General features: G+C 33.4%; 2 protein-coding genes across 4 annotated transcripts in view; one reads left to right on the forward strand and one right to left on the reverse strand.

The window, feature by feature from the left end:
• Positions 1 to 634: 634 nt before the first annotated feature.
• LOC125067382 (protamine-2-like) lies at positions 635 to 4,533 on the reverse strand. 2 transcript variants are annotated; one of them, XM_047675943.1, is made up of 6 exons: positions 4,485 to 4,533; positions 3,377 to 3,525; positions 2,832 to 2,945; positions 1,497 to 1,526; positions 1,274 to 1,397; positions 635 to 944 (listed from the first exon to the last, which is right to left on the reverse strand). In XM_047675943.1, the coding sequence occupies exons 2-6, from the start codon at positions 3,520 to 3,522 to the stop codon at positions 822 to 824; spliced, it is 537 nt and encodes a 178-aa protein (XP_047531899.1). In that variant the 5' UTR covers positions 3,523 to 3,525; positions 4,485 to 4,533; the 3' UTR covers positions 635 to 821. The 2 variants fall into 2 exon arrangements, with proteins under 2 accessions (XP_047531899.1, XP_047531900.1); XM_047675944.1 differs by having other exon boundaries at positions 4,472 to 4,490.
• Positions 4,534 to 5,614: 1,081 nt separating this feature from the next.
• The window catches only part of LOC125067334, a 35,728-nt gene continuing 20,709 nt past the window's right edge, over positions 5,615 to 20,633 (forward strand). For both annotated transcript variants that reach the window (XM_047675874.1, XM_047675875.1), the window contains exons 1-5: positions 5,615 to 6,910; positions 10,074 to 10,279; positions 12,331 to 12,404; positions 13,346 to 13,568; positions 14,341 to 14,523. In XM_047675874.1, coding sequence (XP_047531830.1) covers positions 6,069 to 6,910; positions 10,074 to 10,279; positions 12,331 to 12,404; positions 13,346 to 13,568; positions 14,341 to 14,523 — 1,528 coding nt within the window. In that variant the 5' untranslated portion in view covers positions 5,615 to 6,068. The remainder of the gene's footprint in view (positions 6,911 to 10,073; positions 10,280 to 12,330; positions 12,405 to 13,345; positions 13,569 to 14,340; positions 14,524 to 20,633) is intronic.

Consider the following 20,633-nt stretch of genomic DNA (forward strand, 5'->3'; position numbering starts at 1 on the left):
TATGTTGGTCATAATTATACATATTATGGGGGTCAAAATTATTGCAAATAGTCACCCCTATCACCTCCTAACGGGAATATGTCGAATTACAAAAAATCCGGTATATTTATATATCTACTGTTATGTTTTATTCAAAAATGTCACGTTGTTAACTTTGGTATAAGAAACAAAAACAAATTAATTATTCATTTCACTAGACTGATCTGATTGATGTAAATAATTGATTCAACAAAATATAATATTTTCTAGTTTAATTTTTTACACGTATAGTTATTTTCATTGTAAAAATAGACCGAAAACCTTTTTATGGCAACTATTATAAAAAAAGTTATTGGGCGCCATTTTTCCAAGATGAAGAGGCGACGAGAACAGCTAATGCACTAATTTTCTAGAATCCAAGAAACTTTCCATGTAACCAAATGATTTTATCACAAAATTATTGTAGTTAGTAATTCTGTGGGGGTTTAACAGGATCGCAGGAAAGATCCAACAGCCTTTATTGCAAGAAAGAAAGGCAGAAGGGTTGAAAATAGTTATGAATTAATTACAAGATTTAGATGAAAATTCAAAGTTATATAAACGGAGTAATAATTCAAAAACTTTATTAATTTATTTTACAAAAAACAAACGCAACCAAACACAACTTGAATATAATAACAATAGTATCAAAAACATATAGTACTGAAGTTTTCAATGAATTAAAAAAAATTAAATTCTGTCTAGACGTTTCTGGAATAATTGTGTTAATTTATTGTTCTACAGAATGAAACTTTCATTTAAATTTTTCATAAAAATATACTATTCCATCGAGCCTGTGGTAATCATCTGCGACAACGACGACGTCGACGTCTGCGCCGGCGGCAGCTGCGGCGCCGTCGGCGGCGACTGCGACTGCGCCGGCGCCGCCGCCCACAACTGCGTCTGCGGCGACGACGGCTACGACGCTGTTGATATGTTGAATTTTTCTCAATATATTAAACTAATTATTTTCTTCTTGCAGGGTACATAATTTTATTTAAGTATTTCGTGTCGGAAAAGTAACTATTGACTTTTTGCTGGTTCTTCTCGATATATTACATTCCGAACTGATGGTCTTTTTAAATTTAAAAAGATTATTTAAAAATAATCATAAATCCTATTCAAAATTAATTAATAAGGGGGAGAAATAGAGGACAGTTTTAGTATTTTTAGTTACTATTTGAGGAGAAAGGTTAATTTAAAATTAATGCGGTGGGCTACTTATGTGAAGATAGGTAAAGCCTTAGAAACTCACTCGACAGGATCGCCTTCGTCTCCGACACGCACGTCGCCGGCGCCTGCAGCACGCGTCTACAGGCTCGGCAGTGTGAGACCGAGACAGCGACCGCGGCTTATGCCCATATTTCTCGCCATTACGCCTTACAACAATACATTGTACAATAAGAATATTATACGACAATTTAAAACATTCAAGTTTACTATAAAAAAATAGACAAATATTATATTCATGGCGATACCTTTTATTAACATCCGTAGCTGGAGGTTGCCTGCAAATAAGTATTTAAAAATGTCACAAATATATTGCACTAATTTAAAATACTAGGCAGATGTAAGTATTCATTTTTTTTATCTTTAAATATTTTTTTTATGATATCGATAGCCGGACCATAAAATAGGTCACCTGATGGTAAGTGGTCACTACCGTCCAGACAATGGCGCTGTAAGAAATATTAACCATTCTTTACATCACCAATGCGCCACATACCTCGGGAACTAAGATGTTATGTCCCTTGTGCCTGTAGTTACACTGGCTCACTCACCCTTCAAACCGGAACACAACAATACTGAGTACTGCTGTTTGGCGGTAGAATATCTGATGAGTGGGTGGTACCTACCCAGACGGGCTTGCACAAAGCCCTACCACCAAGTGAGCCCTACCACATTTAATTTATCTATAAGTATATGTATACGAATAGTACCTTAGAATTTCATATAATGTGTGCCCTTCTCGATATTATAGCCTATTTCGATCGAAAAAGCAATAAAGATAAACAAGCCTTAGATTCACGCATGCCACGCTGTTTGCTAACAGCTCAGCTATATTGTGCACTATTAAACAGTTTCTGACTAATAAATCTTTATTTATAACACTATTCCACTAATCTTCTTGTATCCACTTTAATTTTACTTCCAACGTTCCGATAGAAATTCGCAAATCCATAAATAATATCATAGATTAATTATTCTAGCTCTCGACCAATGATATCGCGTCAATTTGAAGTCAAATGTTGTTTATTTGGCGTTTGTCCTCTTGTTATTTGAATAGACTATACATACAATTATATATGTATACAGATTATTAGTGAAATCAAAATTAAAAAAACAACGAGGAGTTAATAGTCGTTGATTTCCATACAGGATATCAAATTTCCCACTACTGGGCTAAGGCCTCCTCTCCCTTTGAGGAAAAGGTTTGGAGCATATTCCACCTCATGCTTCAATGTGGGTTGGTTGTTGTGGCAGAATTTCGTTTAAATTAGACAAATGCAGGTTGCCTCACGATGTTTTCCTTCACCGCCGAGCACGTGATAAAATAAGCACATGAAAATTCAGTGGTGCTTGCCTGGGTTTGAACCCACAATCATCGGTTAAGATGCACGCGTTCTAACCACTAGACCATCTCGAGTTTCTAAAGAATATATCATTTCGAAAAAAGGAGTACCTACTGAGTTCCTTGTCCATTCTACATGAAAAAATCTTTATACTGGGCCAATGAAAGTTTTATAAGCAGTTTATAACAGTCAATATGAAAAAATATTTATGCCTTAATGTCATAATTTTAGAAGTCTTACGTGCTGTCGACTGACTTCTCATTCGGCTCTGTATTGTTCTTCTTCTTCGTTGCAGAGCCGTCTTGATTGTTTCTGTAGTCAGTGTGACGGCGCGCGGCCGCTGCCCTTCGATGCCTGCAATTTATCAAAAGCAATGTCACGTCAGCTCGTATTGCATTTCATATTTCAACAAGTATGATAACATATCATAATTGTTATTGATATTTTATTAAATTTAACTCAATTACAACTATATATAAACATTCAAAATTATATATAAAAGACTAGTCTAAAACCGCTACTTCACCCAGATCAAAGTTGGGGGTTGGAGGATTCTATTGGTTAAGTATCCTATCACCTTTAATGTACCTCTTACAACATGTATGCAAAATGTAATGATAATCGGTAAAGTATCGGTTTAAGACGAAAGCGTAACAAACACGCTAACTGTCTTTGTCTTGGGAACGAGTGGTGTTTTATTCACTAACAAACTCACTTTCACGTTTGTGGCATCAGTTAGCATCGATTTTGTTAGTCTAAATGAATAAATATTAGTTATTAATTACTTCTGTTTAAAGTTGACATAAGTTTTGAGCCTGGCGGTGTATTGCGGCGCGTCAGTTTCGCTGCGTTTGCGCATGAACACCACCAGGTCATCGTTCAGTTTCTTCTTATTCTCCTCCGACTCCATGCCGCTGCAGCCATTCACCATTACCTTACACGAGTTAAAGTTAAAAAGTTTTAAAATAACGATACAATCAAAGAAAATAAAGAATTTTATAAGTAAACGGATTACTAGGTGACTCAAAATAGATATGTCAATTAGAAATGTTCCTCGAAATAGGGGAGGGATAGGGCTATACGATAATGCGCTGCTGCAAGCCACCCTGATTGGCCTAATCGGTGACAGCAGCATGTATACGCCTCATACCTCGTATGATATATCCAGTATAATTTATCTCTTCAAAAAACCCAAGCACTTCCGAAAGATAATCAATTTTTGTACAAGAAAAACTACTGGGGCATTTTCAAAACAGTGGAGAAAGTAGTTGCCCTCGGCGCAGCTGCATTTGGCGTTTCAGTTTTGTCAGAAATCACCCGGTTCATTTCGATATGTACTGATTGAATACGCGTGCCACGGTCACGTATAAATATTACGTGTCGTCGATTTTTTAAACATAAATCTGAACGATTCTGAATGATTATGAACGTGGCATGGCACTGAAATTTGGATGCAGCAATTAGAGAAAAGATTGGATTTTCTTATCTTGATAATTATTTAATATATAATATACAGAGGCTGATTACCGTGAATCTATATGCCTAGGTCAACACAATTTAGAGACAACAGAAATTCGTTTTCTCTTTTTATATTAATAACCGTACACTTGTGAACTTACAGATCGACGTTTAAACTCATAATATATCCAAAGCACATCATAAAAAAACATCCGTAGGGAGATTCCAATTATTAAAGGTTTCTGGGAGTCGGGCACCTTCCTATGTCTAGGGAAGCCAAGGTATCGAACAGCCAATATGTTCTCACAATATATATATACAATAAGTTACACAGAGCGCACTTATTTTTAATGTATTCGGTAAATAGTTAATAATATCAAAGGTTAAATATAATAAAATTTGCTACATAATTAAATGATTACCTTAAAAACTTACCAATTTTTGTTATTAGAATGCCAGTACATTGTTATATTTCTATAAAAATTTTGAAAATAAAAAATACAAAATCACAACCAAATACTTGACATAATAAAAATTTCTTTGTTTCACGTTTTGAAGTGATGTAACGTTCTTTTAATTTATACATTACTTTTTTTTCGTCGAAGATATCATAGTGGCCAGTTATTAGATACATAAAAATAATAATTAAAAAGAATCAATAAATACTTTGTATAAGCCCTTCATGTTATAATTATAATTTTGCAGTGTTTTTATTAATAACACCATATTATATACCAAATCCAATACGGTTCCAAATCCCATACAAATTAGATACATGAAAACTCTGTATCTGTTTGTCTTTTTAAAAAAAAAAATAACGCGTGATTTACGGTTAAGAGAAGTTTTTTCATAACATAAGGTCATCTTGACTCTTTTAAACAAATAATAAGTAGTCTTTAATGGCTTTATTTTTAAATAAGATAAATTCCAATTGGAAAAGTTTTTTTTTTTCATATAATAACAGACTCCTAACAGCCTTATAGTTAATATAAAATTCACTTGATTTCCAGGCAGGAGATAAATAAATATAATAACACTGTGAAATTAAAATGGTGGAAAAAATTAACTATTGATTTTCTTGCCGGTTGGTCTAGTACAATCTACTTTCCGAACCGTAGTCTAAAGCTTTACATCTAATTCAACAGTTTAACATGACTATTCAAAAGTGCTTTTATGAACCTTCTTGAATAAAAAATAATTTGATTCTGAATCAATACGACATAAAATCACTTATCAGAAAAAAACACAACAACATCCATTAAAGTTAAAGTCAGATGCAATTAAACCTTTCACGAAGTTTCCTGAATAAAAAATCACGTTTTAACCACGTACAGGGTGGTAACATAAAACGTTCATTTATTTCCATTAAAATATAGGTTAATGGGATCTCGGTCCCAAGCATTAAGAAAGTAGGTATTAATAATACCAAACCATTTGAACCAATGAAATCCTTTGCTCATGTAAATAAGGGTTTATATTCCTTGGCATGTTCCTAAGTAACGAAAGTTGTGAGTTAAAAATACGCCCTCGGAAACATTCGTGAGCTTCCGCGCCAGTTCGCGCCCGCCCGCCTTCCGAGATGCGTACGCACACTTGGGCGGATGACACTACCGGCAAATATTAAAACAACAATACCCAGTGACAGATTTAGTATATATTAACATCTGATTCGGAATTAGTCAAATAGTAGTAATGAGTGTGTGATACAGATAGTTTACAGCTAACTATGTTTCTTAGTTATTTGTGTAATCCCGGTGTGTGAACGTGCCTAGTCGTAAATTAGTGTCTAGCGATATCAAGTGAATTTTGTGCGAAATTTTCAATTAACCATATGCCAAATAAATATAGCGTTTCACGCGAAAGTGAGACCTAAAGCAATAGAAATAAATACGTTTTTGTGTCCACAAAACAAACAAAAGATGCATTCCTCTAGAAGCCCTTCCATCTCAGATACGAGTGATACACGTGCGTTTATTTTCATTTAAAAATAGACACGAACCGACATCCGCAATTTTTACGATGGCGTCAGCAAAAGAAAGTAGCGACGTCGTTGATACCAATCAAACAGAAGATGATAGAGCGACCAAACCAAGTCGAAAGGATACAAAAGATTTCTCAGAACTTCCCCCGAGTGGTACTTCTCTACATAAAAGACGAAGAGGGGAGCCTCCCGCTACGTTATCAGTCCATGCGGTGCAGACACCCTCAGATGCTGAGGGTTCTTCTCCGTGCACCGCAGGTCCCACACCAGAAGAATCATGGACTCTCCAAGATGGAGATACGACGGATCCTGAAGCTTTATGCGATAATATGCTTCAAAGGCTAAAAGACCGAGATGATCCACTTTCAAAACGAGGCAAAGAATTGGCGTCGCATACCAAAGATACGTTGGAGGCCTTGGACCAACTCGATAAATTACTCGAACTTCTGGACCAATTTGCTACACTTAAAGAGCACAATTCACGACTTTTAAGAAGACTTCGAGATGTCAATCATTTAAAACGATTACATAACGCCCATAAAAAGATAGATCAAGAGAACGAAAGATTAAAAGACGAAACAAAAGAAATGGAACTTATAAATGAAGCGTTAGACGCTGAGTTGGAATGCGAGTATGGTCAGGTAATCTTCGACGCAATGATGGCCGGTGGTCGGAGCATGAAAAGAACTGGATCGAGGTGGAAAGGACATTCTAGATTTGGAGGATCATTGTTGAGGAAACAAAGATCGAGGTCAGCTGGTGGGGATGAAAGTGATGTATCTCCGGGAACGCCTCTGAGAAGGAGGTCTGATGGTATTTTCTCAAAAGAAGTCGATAAGTCTAAGGTTTCTAATTGGACAAGAGTGAAAGCAGCTTTCAGGTTAGGCTCACAAAAAATAAATTTTAACAAAACAAATAATATTTATCACAAAGTCTACTACTAATACTACATGGGAAAAAGTGCTTATCATACCGTTACACATTGCAATAACCCTTCAAACAATAAAGAAAGAAGAAGAAAAAACTACCAACTAATGTTTTAATGTTCTTAATGACCTTCCGCAGAAACATATTCATATAAAAAATTATATTAATTTATTTATTTAAAGAAAACAAAATCAATACATCTTTATTTAATTTTTATTAAATGTACGACAGACATTTATCAAAATCATTGATTTTTTATATTTTTCGATTTAAAAATGAAGGCAGAATATATCAGCGACAGAATTTTCTTATATATGATTTCGATTAATGTATATATCACTGAATAAACTTAACCTTAAAATATTAAACTGTCCTAAAATTTAAACAGGATATCCAATGTGCATTAAAAATACATATTCTGATCTTTTATTTCAGGCTAAGTGTGTTTTCAAGTTAGCTTGATGTTTTTGACAGATGTAAATTTTTCTGATCGACATAACTTTGCAACGACGAATATATTATTTTCTTAATATAATGATTTTAAAAATTGTAAAAATATTAAAAAAAAGTACATATAATACAAAAGTTCCTAAAGATTCAAGCGACTCCGAAAATTTTAAGACTTTTTCTATTATATATTATTGCTTCAAAGTAAAATTTAAATAGAAACACTGAAAATTATAGACGCTTGTACAATGTTAAATAGGTTGGACAAAAAAATAAGTTAAAATTTTTTGAAAATTCTAATTTAAATTACGCATTCCGTCGTTCCATCGACTGTTATATATGTTAAATTTTCCGTTTCTCATCACCAGCCCGTTTGTCAAAAAGATCAAGCTAACTTGAACAGGGTATATTCAGTAACATTCCTTGAAGACTATTGTAGGCTGACTATGTAATGGCTTATATACACATATATAAATGGAGAAGATAAATATAATACTTAAATATAGGAAAAAGTGAAACTCTATCTAGGTTAACATTGATCACGAATAAAGAATTGCTGATAGGAAAAAAATCGAAATACAATTTCGTTCCTATCATTAAAATATATACAGAAAAGGCTCCCTCTTTCCTTTAGGTATATATAACGTTATGTTTATACCCATCAATAGTTAGGACTATTTTATTGATTCATTTATTCACGACAAAAAGAAACTATTTTATATGGTTAAGAAGATATAATTGTGCAACACTTGTTTATAATAAAGTAGTTTTCGACTGCGGCTTCGCCTACGGATAGGGCGGAAAGCTAGGGGCGGCGTCTAGGGGCGGGGTCACGTAGGTAGTAGGTATAAAAAGTAGCCGTGTTATTGGGGATCGAGCGTGCTTCATACACACATTCAGTGGTGTGATTGTGATGAATATTATAAATGTATAAATATAGATTAAAATTCAAATATACCAACTGGCGCAAGACCAGAGGCAAAATAAAATAAATTAAATTAAAAACGATGTACACACTATCCAAGTAGGCTCTTGCAAAGAACATTTGAATATTCATTTTACAAAACTAAATTAAATACAAAGTTTATGTTTAATCGACAAAATGTTTGTTCAACATTTTACTTTAATAATACATATTACTTTTTAATTACTATTATTAGTTCAAGACTGTATTATAATAATAAGTTCCTAACTTCATAAAGAGGGATATTTCTTGGAAACATTGGTTAGGTTGGATGCAAATTGACCCGTAAAAAATTACAACGAGGCTGAATTTTCATGTACTTTATTTGTGTTTATAATTAATCTTGTGCTCGGCGGTGAAGGAAACCATCGTAAGGAAACTTACATGTGTCTTATTTCAATGAAATTCTACCACATGTGTATCCACCAACCCGCATTAGAGTAGCGTGTTCGATAAGCTCTAAACCTTCTTCTTAAAAGGGGTTGTAAGCCTAAGCCCAACTGTATGACTTTTACCTTAGGGTGAAACTAATATAATGCTAAGCCCATCCGTCCCCAAAGTGATTTACCATTAGATGTCACCATTGCTCAGTCATCCAAATAATATAGAGAAAAAAAAATATCTTTGGCAATAGAAATATTTGTCAAAGTAAAATTATCAGCATATAAACAAAATACGAACGACGTTTAAACGAAAAACTTTTATTAACATAATAATTTTATTAACATTAAGCCCTTAACCATATAAAAATTAAAAACCGTTGCTGTACAAATCATGACCGCGTGAAATGGTGGCAAGAATTCTAGAAATATTTCCCCGTTGAATCACAATTCCGATGGACAATAAACGAACCAGCCCTCCTGTCAACAGTGAAGGCAATAAGACGACGTGTTATACATACGTCGTGTTATAATGAGGATTTTTTACTTTGCTATTATTGGGAAAAATTCAAAAAAATTTATCAAAGACTACTCTTGAGACCTTTGTTGTGATTATTAATTTAATGTGTAATTAGTTTGAACCACACTGCATCTGCTTCAAATAATTTTAAAAGATTAATTTAACCAAACCTTTCTTTCCTTTACGAATTGTAGGTTGCGAATATTAACGACTATATTAAAATAATAAAATGATTCTCAATAAATAAATTAAATTATTTGAATACAAGTTAAACATAAATAAGGAGTAACTTTTTTTTTCCAGTCACATTTTATTGCAGATTGTAAGCAAAATAGCATATCTAAATAATTTAGATTTTATATTCAAACAAATTTGGATAAAACTTGGTTGGTACTTATACTTTCCATTACTTTTCATGTAAATCAAGAAATCAATGACGTAATTTTTGAAAATGTGTATTAAGACGAATATTAATACTTTATATATTGTCTGTTTTGACAAAAAAAGTAAAGAAACGTGTAAACGTCCCATTTCTGGGTAAATTTATTTAGTCGCGATTTTGGTACATTTGTGATGTCACAATAATGCTCAGAGTTCTGGAATTACAACCGTAATATAGCATGCACATATATTAAACATAATATAAAATATACGTGGTATGCACTTGCACACTCTTACACCTTACACTCACCGTGTAAACTGAAACACAGACATACTTTGTATTACTGTTGAGCAGTAGAATTTACCCGGAACCAAACACATGACGCTGTGCGGTAAACAATATCTAAAATGTTACTTCTTACAGATGGGAGAAAGCTCAATGGCCACCAGCCACAATTGGAGGTGCAGCAGCAGTTGCAGCAGGGGCCATGGTTGGGGCGGTAGCTCTAGCCGGTTCTAGCCCAGGATCCCTTCCAAATCCTGAACCGAGGGATTCAGCCAGCTTGACTCCAGGAAGCGCCATATCACTAACACCGAATTCTTCGTGCGAGGAATTGAGAATAGAGACAGGTTTCAAATTTATTTTAGCGCATTTTCATTGTAAACAATAGCTTTAACACACGATATTCAGAGTACTTTATTTTATCTATACTAATATTATAAATGTGAAAGTAACTCTGTCTGTCTGTCGCTCCTTCACTACCAAACCAATGAACCGAATTTGATGTAATTTGGTATGAAGCAAACTTAAACTCAAGGAAGTACTCATTTATGATTCCTCATTGTCAGTGTAACTACAGGTACAGGCAGAGGGGACATAACATCTTAGTTCCCAATGCTGGTGGCGCATTGCCTATGTTAGGAATGGTTAATATTTCTTACAACGCCAATGTCGATGAACGGTGGTGACCACATCAGGTGGCTCATTTGCCCATGCGCCAAACTATCACAAAAAGAAATAATCTTAATAGCTTGGGAGAAGGAATTCAATTCACCATGCTGCTTACTACAGTCCTCCTCTTATTAAGCATTTAAAAACTTAGTTCTTGACAAGTTGAACCCGCCTCTTCGGTTAAGGCAGACGCATTTTAAACACTGAGCAGTATTCTATAATATAAAACATTAGGTAAGCTATAATTTCGACTATGATTAACTTTAATTAAAATAAAACAAATTCGTAATTATATTTAAAGTTTTAAAACACTCTAAACTTTCGTACAAAAGATGGATCGTATATATAAAGATAGATGTGAGTAATATGGGAATAGTAATCTATTTTCGAAACAAGAATGTTTATGCGTGCGCGCATATAGAATGCCGCTATTGCGTACGCGTATGGAATATGCACTTTTATTCATCGCGATAGGAAAAAATTTAATATCAAAACTATTTTTGTAATTTAGAACAGGATGTTGCTAGATTTGTTTTATCATTCAACTGTTAGGTATTTACAAATGATCATGTACTGTAACAATTACAGTATATATTTATCAATGTCAAATAAAAATATATATATATATTACATTAAAACCTCCATAGAGGGGACAGCTTTTATAATAATATAGCAATTATAATTTCATAAGTACTAATACATGAGAAAACTACTAAATCAATATACATAAAACTCTTACCAGCAGATGCAGCGCGGTTTGGAGTCGGTTTTAGAGTCAGATTATAAATGTCAAATATTATAATGAAGAAACAAAAACAAACACAATTTCAATATTAATATTATGTCAAAAGTTCTATCGTCGTTTTGCACCCGGAATTTGTATTCGCTATCATGGCTTTAATGTTCGGCGTACTCTTAGATGTAGAGACCCCTTTGGTTTTATATATAATACTAACTTCAAGCATAATTCGCTTTTTTGGAATTTCCAAAGATTTTCATTAAAAAAACTATGATACTTAATATAGCCGACCACGAACAAAAGTCTAAACACAGAATTCCATACATCTAACATCAGAATGACAAATTTCCACACAAATTATCATCCCCCATTCTACCAGATTAGAAGATAAATTTTGGAATATCTATTAGTGTTCACCGATGGAACATCCATAAGGAATTCATGTGCAGATCCTATTTAATCCTATTAATCCTTATAGATCTACTGGTTTCTAGTGCCTTGTATGTTAATCAGTCATTTTAAAATTATCAGATCCAGAAATAATTCCATACAGAACTACTATTTTATTAACTTAGACATCAGTGTGTCCGACAGCAAGCTTGACACTAGATATGTGTCTAAGTTAAACTATGAATTAATTACCTATAAAATTAGATGGATTGTAATGATGGAAAATACGCAGTGGGAACCCTGTAGCAAAATGTGGACACTTATAATATCAGAAAAATTCAAATACTACAATATTTGTTTGAAATATATTTATCACACGAATATACAAGTATTAACTAACCACCGTTACCGGTTCGGAACTGGTGGTTGATAGTGTAGTAATGAGTAAAACAAGAAACTTCTACAATTCTTTCTCCCTACGACCATTAATACGCGACCAAGTCGAAAACTATGCATAATCCTGTACCGTATTATATGCTTCATTTCATGTTTAAAAAAAAATAATAATTAAAAAAACTTTGTTCTAATATTATATTTTAGTTTCAGACATGCGACGCAGAAGTTGTATTCGTAGTGAAGACCATGACAACAGTTTTTTACAAGCACCAATTCAGGTGAAACGATTTTCAAATACTAATTATATCGGTTAAGTACATTATATTACAAACGAATCATAATCATTGTGCCCCAGAATATTGATAGGGGTATTCTGTAAAACAAACTCCAAGTCACCGCAGAACCAGATGATGAAACGTCACGAAAGTGATATGTGACATTTATTGTAATAATTGCAACATTAAAAAGACATACGCATTCAAATATAATATAATTCTGTATTTAACATTTCACGAGTGAAATGCGAAATGAGTTTTTACTGAATTCACTTGGTGGTAGGGCTCTGTGCAAGCCCGCTTGGAAGGTTCCACCCATACATCAAATAATCTATCGCTAATATCAAAATCAAAAATCAAAATCAAAATATACTTTATTCAAGTAGGCTTTTATAAGCACTTTTGAATCGTCATTTAACAAACTATTTAAAGTAAAGCTACCATCGGTTCGGAATGTAGATTTTACCGAGAAGAACCAGCAAGAAACTCAGTAGTTACTCCTTTTTTTTTTTTTTTACTAAACAGCAATCCTTACTATTTTTGTGTTCCTGCCTTACTACAAGGACATAACATCTTAATAATATTTCTTAAAGCGCCAATGTCTATGATGGCCACTTCTGAACAGGTGGCGCATTTACCCGTCCGACCACTTATTTTATAAAATAAGAATATACTCCTTCATCGATATCACAAAAAATGTCCTCTTAAAATGATTTACACCTATTTTGCCAATGAGTTTCCTAATAAGGAAGCACGTGCACCGGATTTTTAAATTATAAATTTTTTTTCGGATAAATTATCTACGTTTTTTTAATTTGATTAATAACATTATAATCTAAATTATTTTTCAGTACATATCACCTCAGATGACACTAGAATTCCTTTAAAGCCTTATTGCGAAAACATTATTTTTTATTAATATCACAATATCTCCGTCCAACCAGGACGACAGTTCCACTTCACCATCACCCAATAAACTGCACAAAAGTCCTTGGGTTAAGATGCGTGACATTATCCAAACGCATCGTGAGTCAGTCAAGAAGAAGACCAGGGTACCGAAGGGATCACCAGATGTGGTGCCGTCGAGGAGACGATCTTTAAGTGATGGTGGTGATAGTGACGCTCCACCAGCTCTTACATTAACGATACCTTCGTCTGAAGAATTAGGTATGATAATTCTATCGTCATATTTATTTAATTATAAATAATTTTAATTAAAATCACAACGAACCACCACAGACTAATATAATTTATTCTACAAATTCTCTATTCAAATGTTCTTTGTCCTTTAACGCAACAACGGATTGACATCGTTCGTGTGCCGGAGTGAAGTAAGCTGACTTTTATTCTCGAAACCATTCATAGCAGTGAAGCCCTGCAAAAAGTAGTTTCGTGTAAATAAATAAATATTTATAATTTAATTATTAGCTTAGATATATCTTATAGTTGAATCTAATAACGAAAATCTATATGACATCTTTAAACAAAGATTAAGATCTTGAATATATAAAAATTTTACATCATGTTTAGGCTTTATAGGTGGGGTAGGGTAGGATATCAATTCATCAAATAATCTACTTTTGAACATGAATACTTCGTATTATTGTGTTCCGGTTTGAAGTAGCCAAGATTGGTGGCGCATTGGCGATGAAGGAATTAGTTCATGTTTCTTATAGCACAAATATCTATCTCTCCATTAGGTGGCATATTTGCCATAAAAAAAGAATATTAAGATTGAAGCATTACACTGCGCTATCCTAATGCAGTGCAAACTTACATTTGGCAGAATTACGTTCGACATATCAATTATATTATAAGCACATGTACTTTGGAACACCCATCTTGAAATGTTTCATTCGCTAAATTCTTCCTTTGTAAGTATTGTATTAATATTAATATCAAGGAAACTTCCTCACTATAACTAAATATTTGCTCTTAGAATCTGAGGGTTCCCACCCCGTACTCCGCAAGCAGCGTTCTCTGGAGCTTGGAGCTAGGCCGCCGCAGCATCGACCACCGCGAGACTCCAAATGGTCCAGAGTCAAGCGAGCTTTCCTCACATCCGCTTCTGCTTCAGTGCCATCAAGTCCCAACCGGCATTCAGCATTCTTCACTGATGGGGGTAAGTTAATAAATAACCTACGCTTCTTCTTAAACGGGGACTATTTCAGTTTCTTATAAACCGTGTAATTTGAAAAATATATTTAAACCTCCACTTAAACAAAGTGATGATTTATTAGAATAAAATAAAACTAAATTTAGATTTGAAAGCTTATTTTTATAGTGTTTTTTTGTATCTGTATAAGGGCGGTGCATATACTTCGGTTTACTACGATGCTTTGAATACATTTTCAATTTTTTTATTCAAACTAAAGTTACAAATAACTTTTTCTATATTCGCTGATGCAAGCCATGTCTATACATGATTTGTGGGATTTATTCGTGAATTATTCGTATGAGCAACAATGTTGTTCTGTTTGAACTCATTTCGTATTTACCTCGTCGAAATGTTGAAAACTTACAGCACGTGGCGTTATTTTGTTGCGTTCTGCTTTAAACGTTATAATTGTTATAGTCTGTCTCAAAACGCTTTCTGCTACTTCACGATCGTATCCTGCGGCAAGCTTCGAGGCTGTTTTTATAGAATACGCTATAGAATACTGCAGTACGGCTAAATATAAATCGGCCACTATAAATAATCCATTTGAAACTTTGCGAATCGTCGTCACACCGTACAATAGAAATATACAATAACAAATTATTATTGAAGATCTATTTAGAATTACACGCAAATAATTTCAAACGTATTTTCATATTGCAAAAGAACATAGAAACTGTATATTATTTGATTAGTAATATCGGAGCCAAGGCCCCCGATGACGCGGAGTTTACGAATCGTTTACCGATACTGGGAGCCACTTAAACCGCGTCTGAGTAATGTTGCGAGAATACTACTTATCAAACAAACGGTCAGATCATATTATGATTATATTAAGGAATGGTGTTGAAACTAGAATCACGTATCCGCGGAATGGTAAATTCACATTAAATTTCGATTGAGCGTCGCGCTTTAAATTTTAACGGTTTTGTAATTATGGTGAGGGTTCTTAAACTGTAATATCTTTGCAGAGTCATTAATTTATCCGTTATTCTTTGACCAAATATTTTTTTATGTATGAATGTTTGAAGGTTAAATGATTCTGTGCTTGTGTGTGATTTTTTGACGTGAGGGAACATCATCGATCCTTAGGCTGCATACGTGATGACTGTTCACATTGGAAGAAATGACTTTACATTTTTTACAATAACAATGTAAGACGATGCCTGAATGTGGCTTCTAAGACAAGAAAGTTAAAGTACTCTTACCATCTCATCTTACAGGCGCTGTGTATAGAATATGTACGTCCGAGCTGATGATCGCGAATTCAAACCAATGAATTTTCATGTGTTTCATTTGTATTTATAATTCATATCGTGCTCAACGGTAAGGAAAACGATCAAGGAGACTCTGTATGTTGGTTGAAACTCCGCCTCATGCCACTCAAAATGAGAGAAGGCCATAACTCTACAGTGAGACATTTAAAGAATATTAATTTTCATTCTTATCTTTTTTTTTTAAATAAAAAATAACTATCTATGTATGCCTTCACTCGTCGCTTGAAATTCCATGTGTGCCTTATTATACAATTTAAAACAAATATTTTTTTTTCCATCACTTTTTTAAGTTTACTCAAGTGTCGTTTCATCTATTCGACTTGTACAACGTGTCTTAACATATTTTAATGCATTTATTTTATAAAACTTATCAAATTACAAATTATATAAATGTGGAACAGTTTATCATGAAAACGGGAGGGATTTCTGAGTCTCTTGAAACTTTAGAATTAAAATGTTTTTTCACACAATGCGTCACATTCGAATACTCGTGACGTGCATCGTTGAACAGTACAATGGAAATAAAATCGTTGGCATCCGGCGTTTCCGTCTTCCAAGTATTATTCAGTGAACCAATAAAATATTTGTAGGTATGTTTACCTTTTAATACAATATTGCTGCGCAAAATCTTTAGATTATTTCGTAGGTAGGTTTAAAATACAAGGAAAATTATAAATGGCTCTACTCTTGTTTAACTGTTTGAGATGGCTGACGCTTCCTACTTATTTAATACATATTTTTAATTTGATTTCATCACAATATAAGGTTGAGGTTTCTTGAGACAAAATATCCATCAGAGCATACATATATTGAGATATATATATGTATGCATTAAATAATGCACGTAACATAAACAAAGCTATTTCAAAAGCGTCAATTATCGAGTATGTGTAATTGATAATCCATCAGCGTCGGACGAATTCCAGTGGAGGAAGATCTTGAGGAAACCTCATCTCATCTCACAGACATGTGTATCATTTTTAGATTACATGTACATTTTTACCTTGTATATAATATTAAAAATAAATAAAACGATATGATACAAATATAATTTATACCCCATAGCCCTCAGGATTATTATAGCTTTCTACCAGTGAATTATTGTTTACGATGGAATCATTCGTTCCAGATATTACATAAACAAACAAAACTTACCTCTTTATAATATTAGATGTCACCCTATAATGTCGCCCTGACCGATTTCGCCCGCAGCGGTAGAGACCTGGTCGCAAGGAGACCAGGATCTAGGGAGATCAGCAAATTACGCAAGTTATGTTATTGTGCACAAGTTTGTGCCCAAACACAGGTCCACTATCTATTCAGAAAGAGTTCAAACGCAGGACCAACTGCTGACGTTCTCTCCGAGACACAGGAGTACACACACTTTCAACTTCCAGTCTCCGGATATTTCGATTAAAACCCCAATTACTTTTTATACCACGATCTGCGGCCACATGTCTAGCCACCAGACTAATGCGGTATTTACTATATATACTTAATTAGCAATTGTATCTCAAGTACTTCTCTTGTATTGTATGTATTTCGCACCATTTTTCAATTTTTATTTTTTTTTGCGAATTTAATTTCTAATACATAATAGGTCATTACACCTACGTACCTTTTAATGAAGAATAAATGATTTTGATATATTTTGTTAATATACTCTGCCTATACGTACAAGCACAAACACACATAGACACACCCTTACATATGAATACACGCTACACACAAACGCACACACGTAATAAATTTGTATCGTTGCATTAATACAAATTAATAGTACAAATTGTTAACATAGCATTAGTCTAGATTTAATGTATTTAATTACAAATGTTTCAAGTGAAACATAATTTCGAAGAGATAAATTAACGTTGTACTAAAATATCTTCTTAAATTAATAGAAATCAAAATAATTATAAATATCCTTTAACATTTATATGCGAATATTTCAGCTAGATGTAATAATACCACGCTCGCATATTTTGTTGCGATTCTAAAGCTCTTTACTGTGAACATTTGTGAAACCCACGAAGAATAATAACAGCCGCTTCCTGTTGCTGAAGTCGTATCCGCTGGTGTCCGGATGTGACGTGTATGTTGTTAGTTGTTTTCTTATTGTGGTAATATAAAATTATCGCGCGAGTTTGCTGATATTTCTTTTCTAAGCAATTTGGGAAATAACAATTTCACCAGCATAATCGCGCAAAAACGTATCGTGTCCAATCAAGCAGAGTCGGGTTGAGGTCTAGAGGACGTGGGGCAACAAAATCTTGTTATTAAATCAAATATTCTTTCTCCTCAGATTTGGCATATTTGTTGATTTGTGGTGGCTATTTTGAGCACAAATAGCGGAGGGCCCGGGGCTGTAGCCTCGGATATTCTTCCCTAAATCAGGGAATCTATTATTGACTTTAACACTTATATTACTGTTTTTTTTTTTGTATGCTTTGAGGTACAGCATTTACTAGCCATTATATCTTGTAAGCAATGGGAATCACTAATCACGTAAAACTGACAACATAAGCTTGTATGATTCAAATTTTAGCCGGGTAAAATCGGGACGCATATTTAATAATATAATATTAAATTATTTGATGCTGGTAATTAAAAATTATATTTTAATTTATTATTTAATACTCTAAAGTCTTTAAAACATGTTAAAAAATATCCTAAAGTTAAATTTCTAATTCGGAAATTCGGTGCATTCGTTTAATAAGTTTAACAAGACAGTAGACTGTCAAATCAAGTCTACGATCATAAATTTTTTTTCATCACAGACAGATCGAAATTACAAAACTAACAAAGGTGAATGTCCTGACGTCTTGCAGCCTATATAATTCATCTCTGACATTTGGCGGCTCGCCAAGTCGATGGACATTCACAGGCGTACATATTAGCGAGATCTTTTTGGGTTTTTGGGTTTCCAAGAACAGGGCCGTTTAGGTAACGTAAGATGTGTCATAAATTTGAGCAAATATCGTCGTTTTTTTTTTTAAATTACTTTGAAGACACATAAAGAAAGTAACAATAAAGTATACGAAGGATGTAAGGAAGTAAAAAAATGGGATTAATTTGAATTTCCAAAAAAGTTGACATTCCTTATTATTCTGAAAATAAATTGCAACAAAGTTCTAAATTTATTGGCAAACTGATAGCTATTATTAAAAATATTATCAACATGTCTTATTAACTGCCATGATGCAACTGACTAAAAAAGAGAGATTATGAACGGCGTTTGTGGACTAAAACAGATTAACATTTTTGTGACGTTGTGTTTTTCAATTCTCCTGAAATTTCGTAACAATTACACCACATTTTGTGATTGTTTAAAGTTATTACAGAATTTTGTATTACTCCTGTTGACACCAAAACGTTACCAATTTTCAATTTATGGAGACGACGTAACGCCATAAAAACACATGAACAGAACCATTATCAAAGGAAACTTGTAACCGACACAAAAACTTTAAATCATCAGCTTGTACTTAAGAAATATCAAAGAAATAAATCATAAACCGACTGCCATCCATTAACGGCTGCGTCGGAAAATTTATACGATTAACCAAACAGAAAGTGTAATGTAAACAAGACTGGACGTTATCTCCTCTATCGTAAACACACCGGACGTTTCGTAAGCTGACCTCTTTCTGAATTAAACTAGATTTTGGCTTCAGCTTTGGCCGCGTTCGATTAGCTGTACGTTAATTTAGATCATAGCCTACATTGTGTTACTATTGGTTCTTACAAATGTCAATATCAATCAGAAGCTAGAGAAAATTCTACGAGATTCAAACGTAAGTAATATAATTAAAACTTTAAGCCTTTGTTCGTGGATATTCTCTTATAATTATTATTATATATTATTCATCTACTAATAACAGTTAACTGCAAAAATAGTTTCTTTAATTTATGACTCAATTGATATAATTATTGGGCAAATTGGTTTTTATGTTAACTTGGTCAAAAATATCCAAGAGTCTCGTGAACAAGACTTTCGTAGATAATGTCGAAATATCGAGCACCACCAAATAAAAATAAAAAACATGGTAAATATCCCGTTTCAAATACTGTTAGTAATAAAAATAACCATGTTAATTTAAAATCTTATATAAAAATATCCTTGTAATGTTTAGTGTTTTCACTACCGCTAAAAAAAATAATTAAAAAATGTTTTGGATACACACAAATCGTACGTCAGGACTAGTTCTTCCTATTGCTTCATCTAAAATTTCTCAAAGCTTAAGGTCGCTATTCTGTTCAATTAAAATAAAACGATTAATTTCTAAATGTTTTTTTAGAACCGTTTTCTAAATTCGTTTGCAAACCGAGCTTATTAAAAATTTGTAAAGTAAATTATTTTTCCAAATATTTCAAACACCGACGGCCCCGTTACAGATTGCTTATACATAGAAGTATAAATTGGGTTAATTCAATAAAACTAAAATTAACTCCAATGCTATTAATCCAGTTTGACGTTCTGACATAACCGTCGGCAACGCAGACTAATAAAACAGATTCATACTTAAATTCTCAACTAAAATTTTAATAGCACAATATAACTCGAATCGAAGAATCAATTAGAATCTAAGAGGAAAATAAACCGATACTATTACTTTCTTAATGGTTTTAGTTGAACCAATTTAGCACGAACAATACTATGCCCTAAAATATAAACAATAATTAAGAGTGTACAAAATTTCGTTACACTTGGTTTTATGAGAACTTTGGGTTGCAAGCTTTCATCCACGGATACTGTAGGTGAAGTTAAATAAAAATAAACGGTTTAAGTGATGATTC

The sequence above is a fragment of the Vanessa atalanta genome, chromosome 11 (genome assembly GCF_905147765.1).
Source record: "Vanessa atalanta chromosome 11, ilVanAtal1.2, whole genome shotgun sequence".
Classification (NCBI taxonomy): Eukaryota; Metazoa; Arthropoda; class Insecta; order Lepidoptera; family Nymphalidae; genus Vanessa; species Vanessa atalanta.